Source organism: Heterodontus francisci, chromosome 5 (assembly GCF_036365525.1).
Source record: "Heterodontus francisci isolate sHetFra1 chromosome 5, sHetFra1.hap1, whole genome shotgun sequence".
Lineage (NCBI taxonomy): Eukaryota > Metazoa > Chordata > Chondrichthyes > Heterodontiformes > Heterodontidae > Heterodontus > Heterodontus francisci.
This window is the reverse complement of record NC_090375.1, coordinates 32,353,502-32,371,426: the sequence shown is the minus strand read 5'-3', so window position 1 is coordinate 32,371,426 and position 17,925 is coordinate 32,353,502. Positions and strand designations below refer to the sequence as shown.

The 17,925-nt window shown below is 43.7% G+C and overlaps 1 protein-coding gene across 8 annotated transcripts in view; it reads left to right on the top strand.

The window, feature by feature from the left end:
- The window catches only part of arhgap28 (Rho GTPase activating protein 28), a 243,731-nt gene that overhangs the window by 210,965 nt on the left and 14,841 nt on the right, over positions 1-17,925 (top strand). For all 8 annotated transcript variants that reach the window (XM_068031289.1, XM_068031287.1, XM_068031284.1 and 5 more), the window contains exons 9-13: positions 2,891-3,050; positions 6,228-6,310; positions 8,540-8,737; positions 16,088-16,321; positions 17,203-17,327. In XM_068031289.1, coding sequence (XP_067887390.1) covers positions 2,891-3,050; positions 6,228-6,310; positions 8,540-8,737; positions 16,088-16,321; positions 17,203-17,327 — 800 coding nt within the window. The remainder of the gene's footprint in view (positions 1-2,890; positions 3,051-6,227; positions 6,311-8,539; positions 8,738-16,087; positions 16,322-17,202; positions 17,328-17,925) is intronic.

The following is a 17,925-nucleotide window of genomic DNA, read 5'->3' as shown; positions in this document are numbered from 1 at the left end:
ATTGTTCTCCTTGGAGCAGAGGAGATTTGATAAATGTGTAGATTATTATGGTAGGTTTAGATAAGGTAGTCAAAGAAAAGTTGTTCCCATTAGCTGATGGTACAAGGACTAGGGGACATAGATTTGGGCAAGAGATGCAGGGAGGATGTGAGGAAGAACTTCTTTACGCAGTGAGTGGTAATGACCTGGAACTCGCTGCCTACGTGGGCGGTGGAAGCAGAGATGATGATTGATTTCAAAACGAAATTGGATGGCAAATAAACTTGCAGGGCTATGGGGATAGAGCCGGGTAATGGGACTGACTGGATTGCTCTACAGGGAGCTGGCATGGACTTGATGGGCCAAGTGATCACCTTCTGTGCTATGATGACTCTCTGACTCAATGGGCTGAATTTTGATAAAAGGCGCGGTGCCCCGATGATGTAGAGGGGGCAGGCGCTTAGTCCCCAGCATCAGTGTCTGGTGTCACGGCGCAGCCGCTGGTGCCATTTTTAACGTGGTTTACTTTCCATGTTTGTTTAAAAATTGAAATAAAAATGTGTTGACACCTGCAATCCCCTCCTCCCACTGCCCCCCCCCTCCCCCCATGATAAACAGTTAATAATTTTTCTTCTTCCCCCAAAAAAGTAAATTCCCGATCCCGACCTTCACCCCCACCACCCACCCCCCACCCCCCCCCACCCCCGACGAACTTTCTGTACTTTGACATTCAACCCCTTCCCACTATCCCCGCCACCAAACGCGCTCACTTTGCCGGTTTTTTTTCCCCACCTCCCCCCCCAACCTGAAAATGTCACTCCTCCCCCTTCCCACCAGTGTTAAGCCTCGGATGTCCAAACAGAGACAGCAACCAGCTGGAATATCGGCGTGGGATGGCTGTTGCTACAAGGTATGTTATTCGTCATTCATTTTAATGTAATTAATCTATTTAAATAAAGTCTCCATCACTGTGTGGTGGGGAGGCTGCCACGAGGCCTTGCCGCAGCCGGTAAAATGGGGCAGGGCCTTCTTGGCTTTAAGGCCCTTGGCGGGTCTCTCCTGGAAGGATTTTCTGGGCCCCTAACGCCATGACCCCCGACGTCGGGGAGGCTTATAAAATTCAGCCCTATGACTCTAAATGAAATTATTTCACTAAATATTACCTGATTAAATACTTCATGGGATCTGAACATTTCCGGAATGAATATTTAACAGGGTAAGGTGGAAGTGAAGTAAACGTCATTCAGCGCATCCTGTCATTAACGAGATTAGTAATGACCAGTACAGATGTTTAAAGTGGAATGTATTATGTGGATTATTCAGTCTTCCTTGAATGGTGAAGGTTTTAAGTTGATTATTAAATATTTATCTTAAAATTATGTTTCGAGTGCTGAATGTAAAGTATTACTGAAGCAAAGGGAATTTAAAAAAAACACTTTGGGCTGAATTTTACCATACACTCGATGCTGCGCGTCGAGAAGGGCCCTCCGCATATTACCGGCGGCGGGGGTACCTCGGTGCAGCCCTCCTGCCACCAGGCGGTGGGCCCTTCATATACATATGCAAACAGTACCAAATGAGATGCAAATAAACTTACCTGCTGGCAGTGGCTCTTCCACACCAATATAATGGCCGCAGTTCATGCTCCACGCGCCTTCAGAACTCTGCACGGAGTTCTGGGCGAGAACCTGGTGGGGAGGGGGGAGCAATAGCATTTTCAGGGCAGGAGGGGTGGAGGAGCGGGGAAAACAATCTTTACTGGCTAATGGGATGGTGGGAAGGGGTTGAAGGTCAAAGGGAACAAATTTTGGGGGGGGGGGGGAGTTCAGAATACTATTAAAGGTTTATTATGGGGGGAGAGTGCGATTGATAATTTATCCATTGGGAGGGTGGGAGAAGTGATTTCTATTTGACATGACATTGTATTGTTACATCCTGGAGATCAGAAACGTTAAATTTTAAAAGGCTACCGAAGGGCTTATAGCCCTTTAAAAATGGCGCCGGCGCCTGCATGTTGGCACCGGACGCCGTTGCTGGGGATGCGGTGGCCACCCCCTTACGTTATCGGGGGGGGGGCCACTCCACCCCCTCTATTTAAATGAGCCCATTCATTTTTAAAAGATGCCCTTGTAACAGATAAGGAACTCAAACCCTAGGATTAAGGGTTTCTCTTTTACTATTCCAATATTTTTTAAAATACTTATGCGAGACTGAGATTGAGATTACAATGGGCATTAAGAATAGAAGACAATTCATAAGAACATAACATAAGAAATAGGAGTAGGCCATTCAGCTCTTCAATGAGATCATGGCTGATCTTCAATGCCGTTTTCCTGCACTATCCCTGTAACCCTTGATTTTTTTTGAAAATGTAGAAATCTATCGATCTCACTCTTGAACATACTCAATAACTGAGCCTCCACAGCCCTCGGGGGCAGAGAATTCCAAAAATTCACCACCCTTTTGAGTGAAGAAATTCCTCCTCGTCTCAGTCCTAAATGGACTCCTCAGCCAGGGGAAATATCCTTCCTGCATCTACCCTGTCGAGCCCTGTAAGAATTTTGTATGTTTGAATGAGATCACCTCTCATTCTTCTAAACTCCAGCCCCTCAGACCTATCAATCAGATCATGGCTGATCTGCCCCTCAGGAGTTGTTTTAGGGCCCAACTCCATTCTGGCTCAGTTTAATCAGGGACAGAAAGCATTTTCATTTCCTTCCTGCAAAGCAGCCTTTAGCAAATATTGATTTTGCTTTATAGTTGGCTTCTGTAGCATTCAATACTAAGTTAACAGAAATGTAGATAAGAGTTTCTTATTTTGAAACTAAAATATTCTCCAAGATCTGCTTTGTTCTCTATTCGAGCCACAAGGTATAAATTGGATTCAAATTAATGCAATTTTCATTCACAGAATTATCGGCAAGAGTTGGAGGCAAAATTTTACAATGACACCTTTGACTGGGACCAAATCCATCACAATGATGTAGCATGCCTGCTGAAGACCTTCATCCGAGAACTACCCTACCCTTTGCTCACTGCGGAGTACCTCCCTGCATTTGTAGCTGTGCAAAGTATGACTTTGTTTTTTATATCTTACTTTCTTTTCATTTGTTTTATTTTTATCCTTTTTTTGGTATATCTGCCCTTGCAGCAGTGCTCGCACACAAGCCACCTTACCTCCCACAGCCGGAAGAGAGAAATAGTCTACATTTCGGACTTCTCCATTGCTGCTTTCAGTGATGTGCTCTCAAAAGTAGAAATTCAAAAGTTGCTGTCAGTGATTCTATGCTTCCTCATAGCATGCCCTGGTGAAATCCCTGCTGCCTGCAATCAATTAGAAATCACTGAACTGCCAAAAACTTGCTCTTTTACACTGTTAGTCTTGCTGTAAAAACCCTTGAAAAAGTTGCACCTTGTTGTATGATATATAACTGGGATTTTAAATGTATACCAAGCTCATAATTACAACTGAGCAACCTCACTGGCCCTGAAAACCTAGTTTTGTATTTGTGGAATGTTAAATGTCTTCATTATAATAAAATATCACATTTTTAATTTTTTTAGTTTCTGATATTTCAGCTTTTACCTTTATTCTCGTATGATAGTCATAGAGTTATACAGCACAGAATCAGGCCCTTTGGCCCATCGTGTCCTTTGCTGGCCATCAAGCACCTAACTATTCTAATCCCATTTTCCAGCACTTGGCCCGTAGCCTTGATGTCCCATTCATTAATTTCACTTGCTAAAATTGAATTAAAATTGAAGGATAATCAATGCATTTTAGTTCCTGGTTTGCTGTCTGAGAATGCTTCAATATGATTGGCTGCTTAACCTGCTCAATGCCATCACTGGTGCTGGACACCTGGAAATCTGCTCGCCATTGTGCCAGATTCAAACGAATGTCAGGAAAATGGAAATCCACAGCATGGAGATCGCTAGATGGTTGTGGGATGTTTTCCTTGAGCGCTATTGCTTTGCCATTGACTGTGAAATCCAGGCCATTGTTATGTGCCCCTCACCCCTCCCAGGTTGTGCTTTCACCTGGTGTTCCACCTGACAAAATCCCAGCCAAACACAAGTGTAAATCTTCTGATTGGGGCCAGCAGATTTGAGTGACCAATTCGAACTGGGACTTGAAACCATTTCTCTTGTAGTCAGCTGTGGCTCAGTGGGTAGGCTTTGAGTCAGAAGACTGTGGATTCAAAGTCCCATTTCAGAGAGTTGAGCACAAATTCTGGGTTGAGACGCCAGTGCTGCACTGTCAAAGGTGTCAGCTTTCAGATGAAATGTTAAACCGACGTTCTATCTGCCCCCTCAGGTGGATACAAAGGATCCAAAAGCACTATTTCAAAGAAGAGCAGGGGAGTTATTCCCGGTGTCCTGGCCAATATTTATCCCTCAACCAACATCACAAAAACAGATTATCTGGTCATTTCTTTCATTGCTGTTTGTGGGAGCTTGCTTGCGTAAATTGGCTGCCACGTTTCCTACATTACTACAGTGACTACAGTTCGAAAGTACTTCATTAGCTGTCTATTTCTTTGTGAAGACCTGAAAGTCAAGTTTTTCTTTTCCCTTTAGTCAGGAAATAATGGGCTGCGTTTTGGTATGGCGATGGGGATCCCAGCGGCAGGCTGGAATGTGGGGGGGTGCGGGGGGAGATCCAGCCTCAGCCCTCTGTCAGACCCCCGAAGCCATTTCACGCGGCAGCCAATTAACTGTCTGCTGTCGGGGACACAGTCCCTTTAAGGAACTAGCTGCTGCTTCTAAGAGCCGCAAGCCAGTCAGTAAGCTGTCAGCAAAAACAAGAAATGCTGGATTCACTCAGCAGGTCTGGCAGCATCTGTGGAAAGAGAAGCAGAGTTAACGTTTTGGGTCAGTGACCCTTCTTCGGAAGTGGCCATTAATTGGCCACTTAAAGGCCTCAATTGACCTGAGGCGGGAAGGCTGTCTTCTGTCTACCCTAGCCCGGACTAAAATGTTGGGGACCTGGATGATGTTGCGAACGGGATCCCCCTGCCATTTTGCTTGCCCCTCTACCTCCGTGCCTGCCTCCAAGGACAGAACAAAATTCTGGACAATATGTGTTAATGCATACTTTTTTCACTTTCAAATGTGCATTTTCATATTCAGACTCCATTCACTCCCCTAAAGAGCACATTTACGCATAAATGGTGAATTATCTTCTAGAATGGATTTCTTACATTTATTTCGATCGATGTTTTTTTTAGTGTCTCTCCACAAATATACATTAGTGCATTTCTTACAGTACTGGACTAGATACCTAGAAGTTGTGACTTCAAATTCCACATGACAACCTGTGGAACTGAATTCAATATATCTTGTGGGTAATGCCTACATTAGTTTGAAAACCCACCTGCTTCATTAATGCCCTTGATGGAAGGGAATGCCACCCCTACCCAGTCTGGCCTACATATGACTTGAATCCAAGTGATTACAAATAATCACTGGGTACTTACATCCTGAGAACAAATTTTTTAAAAAAATTAACAGAATATTCAGTTATAGATAATCACTATTTGCTGTCCTTTGAAACATCAAGCCTAATAATAAATTTGTCTTATGGAAAAATGATCAAGAGAATTTAAAAACTAATTTTCAAACAAGTGTAGCAATATCAATCGACTACTGTGAGGGATGAAGATTCTGCATGATTCACTGAGAGGCAGTCAGGTTTATCATATTATTTCTTAAATTGCTGCATATTTAACTCTGGGGGAAAAAAATTCATTCATATATATTACTGCTACACTGGAGCCCCATATTTAAGGGTGGAACGTTATAGGACAGCAGCTGCTCACTGAACATCGGTTAACACCGATGTCCAGAAATCTCCCGTTGCCTAGAAAGAAAAAAGGCGTATTTATATAGCACCTTTTTATGACCTCAGGATGTCCCAAAGAGCTTCACAGCCAATGAAATGCTTTTGAAGTGTAGTCACTGATGTAATGTAGGAAACATGGTAGCTTGTTTGCACACAGCAAATTCCCACTAACAAAAATATGATGTCTAGATAATCTGTTTTTTAGGTATAGTTAAAGGATAAACATTGGTCAGGACATTGGGGAGAGCTTCCCTGTTCTTCGTAATAGTGCCATGGCATCTTTTACGTCCTTGAGAGACGGTCAGAATCTTGGTTTCATGTCTCATGCAATTGTCCCTTTCTGTTTGTACAGATGATGAGATTTTGCAACACAACAAACTAACTGTCTTTATTTTGGTTTCAGATATCTCACCAACCAAGTTGCAGTTACAGGCTCTGCATCTTATCATCATGTTACTGCCTGACCCCAACAGAGACACTATCAAGGTACCGCATGGCTGAAAGTGGAAGAATTGGGGTCTGCCTGTTCAACCTGTATAGTGAATAGCAGAGTATATCCGACCCTTTACAGTGCCCAGAATATTCTAAATATGGTCAGGTACACACAAGGTTAAAGATATGACATGATAGCATCGTGTTTATAATCCAGAGACATGAGTTCAAATCCCAGCACCGCAGCTGAGCAATTTGAATTCAGTTGATTAAATAAAAAGCTAGTCTCAGTAATGATGATCATGAAACTACTGGATTGTCATAAAAATCCATCTGGTTCACTAATGCCCTTTAGGGAAGGAAATCTGCTGTCCTGGCCTGGTCTGGCCTACATGTGACACCGGACCAACATCAATGCGGCTGACTCTGAAATGGCCTCGCAAGCCACCCAGTTGTACAAGACCACTATACTTGCAATGGTTCAAGAAGATAGTTCACCATCACCTTCTCGAGGACAGTTAGGGATGGGCAATAAATCCTGGTCTTGCCAGTGAAACCTACATCCCATAATTGAATCAATTAAAAAAAAAAAGTGAGGTTAGATATGCCTAAAGTTTGATACACATGAGGTTAGAATAACTTGTTTCAACTCAGTCATGTCCTTGAGATGCATATCCTTCTATATTACTACCTTTGATAGCAATTTTCTACTAACAGTGAGAGGTTGTTAGTCACATCTAGATCCATTTTATCTTACTAATGGATTCACCAAAAAGGACTCCTGTACTGCTCCCCCATTCCAACAGCTGATGAGTGAGCATTGCATTGGGATTGTGGCTGATTGTGTGAAGTGAAAGACTTGTGCAGCCAAACACGCCATTGGAAATAATATAAAAGGGCCTGTAGTTACATACAGTATCATTTACCTCCCACTGTCAGCAGCAATACCAATATGCAGATCTTTCACTCATGAATCCCAGCACCAATGGGGATTGACGGTCCTCTTCTGTTTTGGTTTTAATCCTTCGGACACCTTTGGAAACGCCTGATGTGGGGAAAGAGGGAGTGGGACTAATTGGATCACACTTTCATTGAGCTGGCACAGTCTTGATGGGCTGAGTGACCACTTCCTGTACTGCAGGATTCTATGATTCTCGAGCAGAATTGGATTGATGTCAGAGTCGTACAGCATAGAAACAGGCCCTTCGGCCCACCGCATCTATGCCGAGCATAATGCCTATCTATACTATTCCCACCTGCCTGCATTAATTCCATATCCCTCTGTGCCTTGCTCATTCAAGTACCTGTCCAGATGCCTCTTAAATGTTGCTACTGTTCCTGCCTCTACCACCACCTCTAGCAGCTCATTCCAGATACCCACTATTCTTTGTGTGAAAAATTTACCCCTTTGATCCCCTTTAAACCTCCTCCCTCTCACCTTAAATCTATGCCCTCTAGTTTTAGTCACCCCGACCATGGGAAACAGACTCTGGCTATCTACCCTATCTATGCCTCTCATAATTTTATACACCTCTATCATGTCCCCTCTCAGCCTCCTTTGCTCCAGGGAAAACAGACACAGCCTATCCAATCTCTCTTTATAACTCAAGCCCTCCAAACCAGGAAACATACTTGTGAATCTTTTCTGCACCTTCTCTAGCTTAATCACATCTTTCCTGTAGTGCGGCAACCAGAACGGCACACAGTACTCCAAGTGCGGCCTAACCAATGTTATGTACAATTGTAATATGACGTCCCAACTCTTGTACTCAATTCCTCGGCTGATGAAGGCAAGCATGCCATATGCCGCCTTCACCACCCTGTCTACCTGTGTTGCCACTTTCAGGGAACTATGTACTTGCTCCCCCAGGTTTCTCTGCTCTGGAAATGCAAAGAGAGTATCAGTAAATTTAAGAAAGTCTAATTAGCTGGCTGGATTGAAAAGAAGTTGGACATTAGAAAGCAAAATGCGATGCCGATCAAAATTCATTTGCCGTTCCATAGCTCAATCACATAATTGGTCCAAATCCCTTAATCAGCCATATAGTTTGATGTCATTAATAAATCTATTGTACAAGATATACTTCCTCCATATTGTTTACGAAGAGTGGGAGTAGTATGGCACCCATTTCCTCGGACCCCAAATAGACTAAAAATGTGGCTTAGTGTAGAATGTGAGCAGAATCTTTCTTGTATGAAATAAAAAGTGAAATGATGAAAGGAAGGTACGTTACAATTGAACTGAATCTCTTCTCCTCTTATCACCTGCCTGCTCCATCCCAGGCTTTCTTGGAATATCTCAGCAAAGTCGTAGCGAATGAGGCCAAAAACAGAATGAGCCTGTGGAATGTCTCCATGATTGTTGCACCAAACCTCTTCATGTGTAAAGGGCGAAGTGGAAACCATCAAGAGGCAGAGGCAGCCACCAAAGCTGCCAATATCGTACAATTACTTATCAAATACCAGGATATCCTGTGGACTGTGAGTGAACCTACAACACCCAGCACATTTCACTTCCTTGTTCAAGTAGGCCAAGAATTTGAGTGAGAATCCACTGTGTTTCCAACTCTGGTTGGATGTTGTCAAATTCTCCAAGATTGCTTTGGAGTCTCCAGGAATTGAAGACCAATTTCCAGGCCACAGCTGCGAGCAACCCAGGAGAAAAGTCATAGGGGCAATTAAATAATTGAGTTTCTTTTTTTAAAAAAAAATGTCTTTGGACACTTTTGCTTATTGGTTATAAAAATGTGGGGCATGTGACTGGTGGTGAAGTATCATCCAATCGGGCCATGAAGAGTCAATTTACTTTCTGACTGGTGTACCAGGAAGATGGACATTTCGGGCAACCAATGGTGGGAATGTGGGGATGGGAGCAGACCTTACCTCCTGCTTCCAACAGCCCCACTTAAGCAAAAAGTCTTTTTTGTCCTATCTCCAGTATTTCTATCACTAATAAAATAAAACTGCCCAAAGATAATGGGGGGGTGGGGGGGGGGAGCACACAATTCTCCTGGGTTGCTCACAGAAGTGTGCTGGAGATAAATCTTTAATTCCTGGAGACCGCAAGACAATCCTGTAGAGTAAAAGTAAATAAAAACAAGAAACGCTGGAAATACTCAGCAGGTCTGGCAGCACCTGTGGAGAGAGAAGAAGAGTTAACGTTTCAGGTCAGTGACCCTTCTTCAGAACTGGCAAATATTAGAAATGTGAAAGGTTATAAGCAAGTAAAGTGGGGGTGGGACAAGAGATAACAAAGGAGAAGGTGTAGATAGGACAAGGTCACAGAATAGGTCATGGAGCAAAGATACATTAATGGTGTGTTGAAAGACAAAGCATTAGTACAGAAAGGGTGTTAACGGACTGAAAATTGAACAGCCGCAAGTACAAACATGAAAAAAAAGTGGGTAAGCAAACTGAACAAACTAAGATGAAATAAAATAAAATAAACACAAAAAAGTAAAAAAAAGGAAAAAGACAAAAATAACTAAAAATAAAAGTAAAATGGGGGGCCCATCATGCTCTGAAATTATTGAACTCAATGTTCAGTCCGGCAGGCTGTAGTCTGCCTAATCGGTAAATGGGATGCTGTTCCTCGAGCTTGCGTTGATGTTCACTGGAACACTGCAGCAATCCCAGGACAGAGATGTGAGCATGAGAGCAGGGGGGAGTGTTGAAATGGCAAGTAACCGGAAGCTCGGGGTCCTGCTTGCGGACTGAGCGGAGGTGTTCCGCAAAGCGGTCACCCAGTCTGCGCTTGGTCTCCCCAATGTAGAGGAGACCACATTGTGAGCAGCGAATACAGTATACTACATTGAAAGAAGTACAAGTAAATTGCTGCTTCACCTGAAAGGAATGTTTGGGGCCTGGGATAGTGAGGAGAGAGGAGGTAAATGGGCAGGTATTACACCTCCTGCGATTGCAGGGGAAGGTGCCTTGGGAAGGGGATGAGGTGGTGGGGGTAATGGAGGAATGGACCAGGGTGTCATGGAGGGAACGAGCCCTTCGGAATGCTGACGGGAAGGGAAGATGCGTTTGGTAGTGGCATCACGCTGGAGGTGGCGGAAATGGCGGAGGATGATCCTTTGGATATGGAGGCTGATGGGGTGGAAAGTGAGGACAAGGGGAACCCTGTCACGGTTCTGGGAGGGAGGGGTAGGGGTGAGGGTAGAGGTGCGGGGAATGGGTCGGACACGGTTGAGGGCCCTGTCAACCGCAGTGGGGGGGAATTCTCAGTTGTGGATAAAGGAAGACATATCAGAAGTGCTGTCATGGAAGGTAGCATCAGAGCAGATGCGTCGGAGACAGAGAAATTGGGAGAATGGAATGGAGTCCTTACAGGAGGCAGGGTGTGAAGAAGTGTAGTGGAGGTAACTGTGGGAGTCCGTTGGCTTATATGGATATTAGTAGACAGCCTATCACCAGAGATGGAGACAGAGAAGTCGAGGAAGGGAAGGGAAGTGTTGGAAATGGACCATGTAAAGGTGAGAGAAGGGTGGAAATTAGAAGCAAAGTTGATAAAGTTTTCCAGTTCGGGGCGGGAGCAGGAAACGGCACCGATACAGTCATCAATGTACTGGAAAAAGAGTTGGGGGAGGGGGCCTAAGTAGGATTGGAACAAGGAATGTTTGACATATCCCACAAAAAGACAGGCATAACTAGGACCCATGCGGGTACCCATAACAACACCTTTTACTTGAAGGAAGTGAGTGGAGTTGAAGGAGAAGTTGTTCAATGTGAGAACAAGTTCAGCCAGGCGGAGGAGGGTGGTGGTGGATTGGAACTGGTTGGGCCTCTGTTCAAGGAAGAAGCGGAGAGCCCTCAAACTGTCCTGGTGGGGGATGGAGGTCTAGAGAGATTGGATGTCCATAGTGAAGACGAGGCGGTTGGGGCCAGGAAACTGGAAATTGTCAAAATGACGTACGGCGTCAGAAGAGTCACGGATGTAGGTGGGAAGAGACTGGACCAGAAAAGATAGTCAAGATAGGAAGAAATAAGTTCAGTGGGCAGGAGCAGGCTGAAACAATGGGTGTGCTGGGACAGTCCTGTTTGTGGATTTTGGGAAGGAGGTAGAAGCGGGCTGTCCGGGGTTGTGGGACTATGAGGTTGGAAGCTGTAGAGAGAAGATCTCCAGAGAAGATGAGGTCAGTGACAGTCCTGTGGATAGTAGCTTGATGTTCGGTGGTGGGGTCATGGTCCAGGGGGAGGTAGGAAGAAGTGTCTGAGAGTTGGTGCTGAGACTCTGCAAGGTAGAGGTTGGTACGTCAGACAACAACAGCACCACCTCTTGTCTGCAGGTTTGATGACAATGTCAGGGTTAGACCTGAGAGAACGGAGTGCCTCAAGTTCAGAGGGGGACAAGTTAGAGTGAGCGAGGGGACCGAGAAATTGAGATGACCAATGTCTCGCCGACAGTTTTCAATTAAAAGATCAAGAGCGGATAAGAGGCCATGGGGAGGGGTCTGGGTAGAGGGAGAATGTTGGAGGCGGATGAATGGGTCTACTGATCGGGGGAAGGACTCCTGGTCAAAGAAGTGAGCCCGGAGGCGGAGGCGACGGAAGAAGAGCTCAACGTCATGCCGAGCACGAAATTCATTGAGGTGGGGGCGTAAGGGGATAAAACTGAGACCTTTGCTGAGTACAGGACGTTCAGCGTCAGAGAGGGGGAGGTCAGAGGGTATAGTGAATACATGGCAAGGGGTCAGATCAGAAGGGGTGAGGTCAAAGGGAAGTGAAGGGGAAGAAGGATCTGGAGGGGCATTAGTCCCCATCAGCTGCTGGAGCTTGCATTCCTTAACACCTGAAAGGAAGAAAAAAAGTTTATTGTTAATGCGTCGGATGAGACGAAGGATGAAATGAAACTGCGGAGTAGAACAGCTTTGAGATAAGGTGAGGCGGTGCTGCTGGAGAGAGAGGTCCAGTGTGTGCATGTGGCAGCGCATAGCACTGAGTGTGGATCTCAGGATACGGCGAGAATAGCAGTCCGAGGAACGTTGTATTTCTCGGAGATACCTGTGATCCTGGGTGGATTCAAAACATGATGGGTGAAACTGCAGTTGGACTCCCTTCTCCTGTCAGCATTCTGAAGGGATCGTTCCTTCCGTGACACCCTGGTCTACTCCTCCATTACCCCCACCACCTCATCCCCTTCCCAAGGCACCTTCCCTTGCAATCGCAGGAGGTGTAATACCTGCCCATTTACCTCCTCTCTCCTCACTATCCCAGGTCCCAAACACTCCTTTCAGGTGAAGCAGCGATTTACTTGTACTTCTTTCAATGTAGTATACTGTATTCGCTGCTCACAATGTGGTCTCCTCTACATTGGGGAGACTAAGCGCAGACTGGGTGACCGCTTTGCGGAACACCTCCGCTCAGTCCGCAAGCAGGACCCTGAGCTTCCGGTTGCTTGCCATTTCAACACTCCCCCCTGCTCTCATCTCCATCACAGGCTTATTGCAGTGTTCTAGTGAACATCAACACAAGCTCGAGGAACAGCATCCCTTTTACCAATTAGGCACACTACAGCCTGCCGGACTGAACATTGAGTTCAATAATTTCAGAGCATGATGGGCCCCCCATTTTACTTTTATTTTTAGTTATTTTTTTCTTTTTACTTTTTTAATTTGTTTTTGTGTTTATTTTATTTTATTTCATCTTAGTTTGTTCAGTTTGCTTACCCACTTTTTTTTTTCATGTTTGTACTTGCGGCTGTTCAATTTTCAGTCCGTTAACACCCTTTCTGTACTAATGCTTTGTCTTTCAACATACCATTAACGTATCTTTGCTCCATGACCTTCTGGTCTATTCTGTGACTTTGTCCTATCTATACCTTCTCCTTTGTTATCTCTTGCCCCACCCCCACTTTACTTGCTTATAACCTTTTACATTTCTAATATTTGCCAGTTCTGATGAAGGGTCACTGACCTGAAACGTTAACTCTGCTTCTCTCTCCACAGATGCTGCCAGACCTGCTGAGTATTTCCAGCACTTTTTTTTTATTTCATATTTCCAGCATCCGCAGTATTTTGCTTTTAACTCAAAAGTAAATAATTTGTCCTGATCGCCACATGGAATTGTACAGATCTTTAAAGTTATGTTTTGTTACGAATGTGCATTTTTATGAGCAGACATGGTGAACATAAGAAATAAAAGTTGGAGAAGGTCATTTGGATTATAGCTGATCTTCTCCTTATCTATGCCTTGCTGCACTATCCCCATGTGTAGGGTGTCAAAGTTTGCAGATGACACTAAGATGAGTGGCAGAGCAAAGTGTGCAGATGACTGTGAAACTTTGCAGAGGAACATAGATACATTGAGTGAGTGGGCAAAGGTCTGGCAGATGGAATACAATGTTAATAAATGTGAAGTCATTCATTTCGGTAGGAGTAACAGGAAAAAGGATTATTACTTGAATGGTAAAAAGTTGCAGCATGCTGCTATGCAGAGGGACCTGGGTGTCCTTGTGCATGAATCGCAGAAGGTTGGTCTGCAGGTACAGCAAGTAATTAGGAAGGCAAATGGAATTTTGTTCTTCATTGCTAAAGGGATTGAGTTTAAAAGTAGAGAGGTTATGTTGCAGCTGTATCAGGTACTGGTGAGGCCGCACCTGGAGTACTGTGTGCAGTTTTGGTCTCCTCACTTGAGAAAGGATATACTGGCACTGGAGAGGGTGCAGAGGAGGTTCACTAGGTTGATTCTGGAGTTGAGGGGGTTGGCTTATGAGGAGAGACTGAGTAGATTGGGATTATATTCATTGGAGTTCAGAAGAATGAGGGGAGATCTTATAGAAACATATAAAATCATGAAGGGAATAGATAAGATACAAGTAGAGAGGATGTTTCCACTGGCAGGTGAAGCTAGGACAAGAGGGCATAGCTTCAAGATTAGAGGGAGCAGATTTAGGACTGAATTAAGAAGAAACTTCTTCACCCAGAGGGTTGTTAATCTATGAAATTCCTTGCCCAGTGAAGTAGTTGACGCTTCTTCAGTAAACGTCTTTAAAGCTAAGGTAGATATCTTTTTGAACAATAAAGGAATTAAGGGATACGGTGAGAACGCGGGTAAGTGGATCTGAGTCCACGAAAAGATCAGCCATGATCTTATTGAATGGCGGAGCAGGCTCAAGGGGCCGGACGGCCTACTCCTGCTCCTAGTTCTTATGATCTTATGATCTTATCCCTTGTGTCCCTTCGTATCCAAAAATCTATTAATCTCTGTCTTGAATATACTCAACGGCTGAGCATCCACAGCCCTCTGGGGTAGAGAATTCCAAAGATTCACAACCCTTTGAGTGAAGAAATTTCTCCCCATCTCAGTCCTGAATAAACAACCTCTCAGTATCTACCCTGTCAAGCTTCTTAATTTTATATGATACATTGGATTCAAACATACTCTTCCCATGTCAGAGACAGGAGATGAAAACCCCATCAACACTAAATGAAGTGAGTGGAAAGTTGGTTAAACTAGAGGTCATTTGCTGCACTAAACTACCTTAATCTGGCACTGATTATCTAATCTCACTTAGAGAAGGCATTTGGGGTTGATTGATATGAAAAGGAGGAGGAGCCACATTGATATAACAATGGCTGCTCAGCTGAGTTGGTTTTAAAGGAGATTGCTGAAGAAGCATTACCTTTTGTTAAGCGCATGATATGATGTCATTTGCATTGACAATTATAAAAATCTGGGTCATCATTCTGTCAGGTGTTTGAAGAGGTTGAGGTCATTACCAGGATTAAAGCACACTCAGGTCCTCAGTAACAGTCCTTCTATTCTGCTTAATAGTATGCCTGAGTAGCAACTTCAGATGATTTCAGAACCTCAGTTCTGAAGAAGGGTCACTGACCTGAAATGTTAACTCTGCTTCTCTCTCCACAGATGCTGCCAGACCTGCTGAGTATTTCCAGCATTTCTTGTTTTTATTTCAGATTTCCAGCGTCTGCAGTATTTTGCTTTTATTATAACCTCAGATGATCATTTGCTGCTGCAGCAGTGTGACACTTTCATACAGGCAGCTATATGTCCTCTCGGAGTAAGCAGGGTCTCTGTGCAGTGCGGGATAAAGGGCTAGAATTTGCTGTGCCAGAGAATCTAATGGCTTCTGCTGTTAGTTAGACTTACCTTCACACATCCAAGTTTTTATATTTTTGTGTGGCAGCTTGTTGAAAGTGTGAGCTGGTAACGTCTCAGAAAGGAAAACTGGGCATTTGGGACCTGAGTGAACAGGGCAGCAACTGTGTATCTCCTTTAACCAATCAGACTGAAGAATTGTGAAATCAGTAGTGCAAGGACTGAGAAGGAAGTGTAAGTTAGGGTGGGTGAATTCAATGTCATCTCGGGTACAAAGAGGGGAAGAAAGATTGGATTGGCAGACAGAGAATTGAAAGTAAACATTTTCACAATCACAGAATTTATTTTTGAAAGAAAATTAAAATTTTACCTTTTAAAAAATATCCAACAATTAACTCCTGAAGGAGTGAAACTCCACACTTGTAATAGTTAATTTTCAGTGCAACGGAGATTATTTGGCAGTAATTTAGTTTAATTTATATCTGCTTTTCAAATTATACAACTTCACACCATTCAATGCATTCCAATGGTGAGGCAGACAGTGAGATGCCGTGTTTGTGAAGGTAACAGCAGAGTTGGGCTTCTTAGATAGTAACTTTTGGATATTTGAGTTTAATCACACATTTACCCCTCATTTGAAGTTGCTATTCCATTTGTGTATAAAGAACGGCAAGTGCTATTAGCCTCACCATTAGTTTAACAGAAAAATCTGGGCCAATATGTTTTACAGCGATAATAACTGTGGATTTTCTCCCATCTACCCAGATTCCGTCCTTTATGATTGCCCAGGTGCGGAAGATGAATGAAAGTGAGAACAGAAGACGGACAAGAGTGACGTGGCTGACGACTCCTTCATTTCTTTTCCCTCCCGCCTTCCGGGGAAATGGCTCACCTCCACCCGGTGTGTCTCCCCGAGGGCGCAATCGAAACCAAGAGCCTGCCTTGTGGGAGGTCCCGGGTGTGAGTTTGAGTCCTACCACTTTGGGGCACAGTTTAAAGGTACACTCCTACGTCTTGTCATTGACTCGCCAATATTTCTGTTTCTTCTATCATAGAATTATAGAAACATACAGCACGGAGGCCATTCTGCCCACTGTGCCTGTGCTGCCTCTTTGAAAGAAAAAGACTTGCATTTACATAGCGACTCTGTACAGCCAATGAAGTACATTTTGAAGTGTAGTCACTATTGTAATGCAGGAAATGAGCAGTAGTGCTTCCACCCACACACCCACTTTTTGACTGTAACTCTAAGTTCCTCATTGTCAAGTATCTGCCCAACTCCTTTCAAAAATACTTTATGGAATCAGATTCCACCATCTTTTAAGGTAGTGTTCAAGATCCTGACAACTCTTTGAGTGAAAATAATTTTTCCTCGTCTTCCCTCCAGATATTTTGCCAATAATTTTAAATCTGTGAACTCTGGTTATTGACCTAGTCACCAGATGGAATAGTTTCTCTCTATCAACTCTATCAAAACCTCTCAGCACCCTAAAAACCTCGAGGTCACCTCTTAATTTTCTCTGTTCTAAGGTAAACAGTCCTAATTTTTCCAACTTCTCACCCCTGGTTACATTCGGGTAAACCCTGTCTGTACCCTTTCTAAGGCCTTTACTTCCTTGAAGTGTGGTGCCCACAATACTCCAGCTGTGCCCTAACCAGTGATTTATAAAGATCTTGCATGATTCCTTTACTTTTTTTATATTCTATGCTTATTCGTTTTGGGCCAAGCTGGCATTGTAGTACTTGAGTAAATGTCACCAGCATACAGCATCTGAGTGAATACTGTCATTTTAGATAAAGGACATGGCAGAAGCAAGAATTCCTTTATTGAAGGAAATATTTGTATGAAATTTAAAATGATTTTCTCTTTCTCTTTACAGTTGGATATACCAGAGGGAGTTATCCGCGTTTATGCCACTCAGCTATCAAAGGTTTCTATGGCCATTCAGCTAGACAGTGAGACGAAAGCAAGTGATATTCTGGCTCGTTTTCACTGTGAAAACAGGTGAGATGATGGAAGGGGAAAGAAATCAATATTAGTGTGAATAAAGTTTTGGAGATTTTAAGAAACGATTTCCCAGTTTGTGCGACATTAAAGGAGGATTGCTATACACAAGTCCGAGGCAGGTAAGAAGTAACCCATACCACTTGCATGGTCAGGAAATGTTTAGTTTCTGAGCAGCGTTATGACTTCAGTTCACAAAATACAGACAAAGCATTTTACTGATGCTCGGCACTTGGTGACTCAAACACTCATCTGTATCCCAAGGAAGAAACTACTTATTCAGTTTTTTCTGGAGAAGAGCAAAACTGGAGGCCATCAACATAAGATAGTCACCAAGAAATCAAATAGGGAGCTCAGAAGAAACTTCTATACTCGAGTGGTGAGAATTGTGGAATTCTCTATCACAGGCCGTAGTTGAGGCTAATAATGAGAAGCTAGATAAGCATGTGAGGGAGAAGGGAACAGAGGGTTTTGCTGATCGATTTAGATGAGAAAGGATGGGGAGGATGCTTGAGCAGTGCATAATAACCAGGGCTAAATTGCCCTGTTTCTGTGCTGTATATTCTGCCTAATTTTTTGTAATTTCTGTACTGATTTG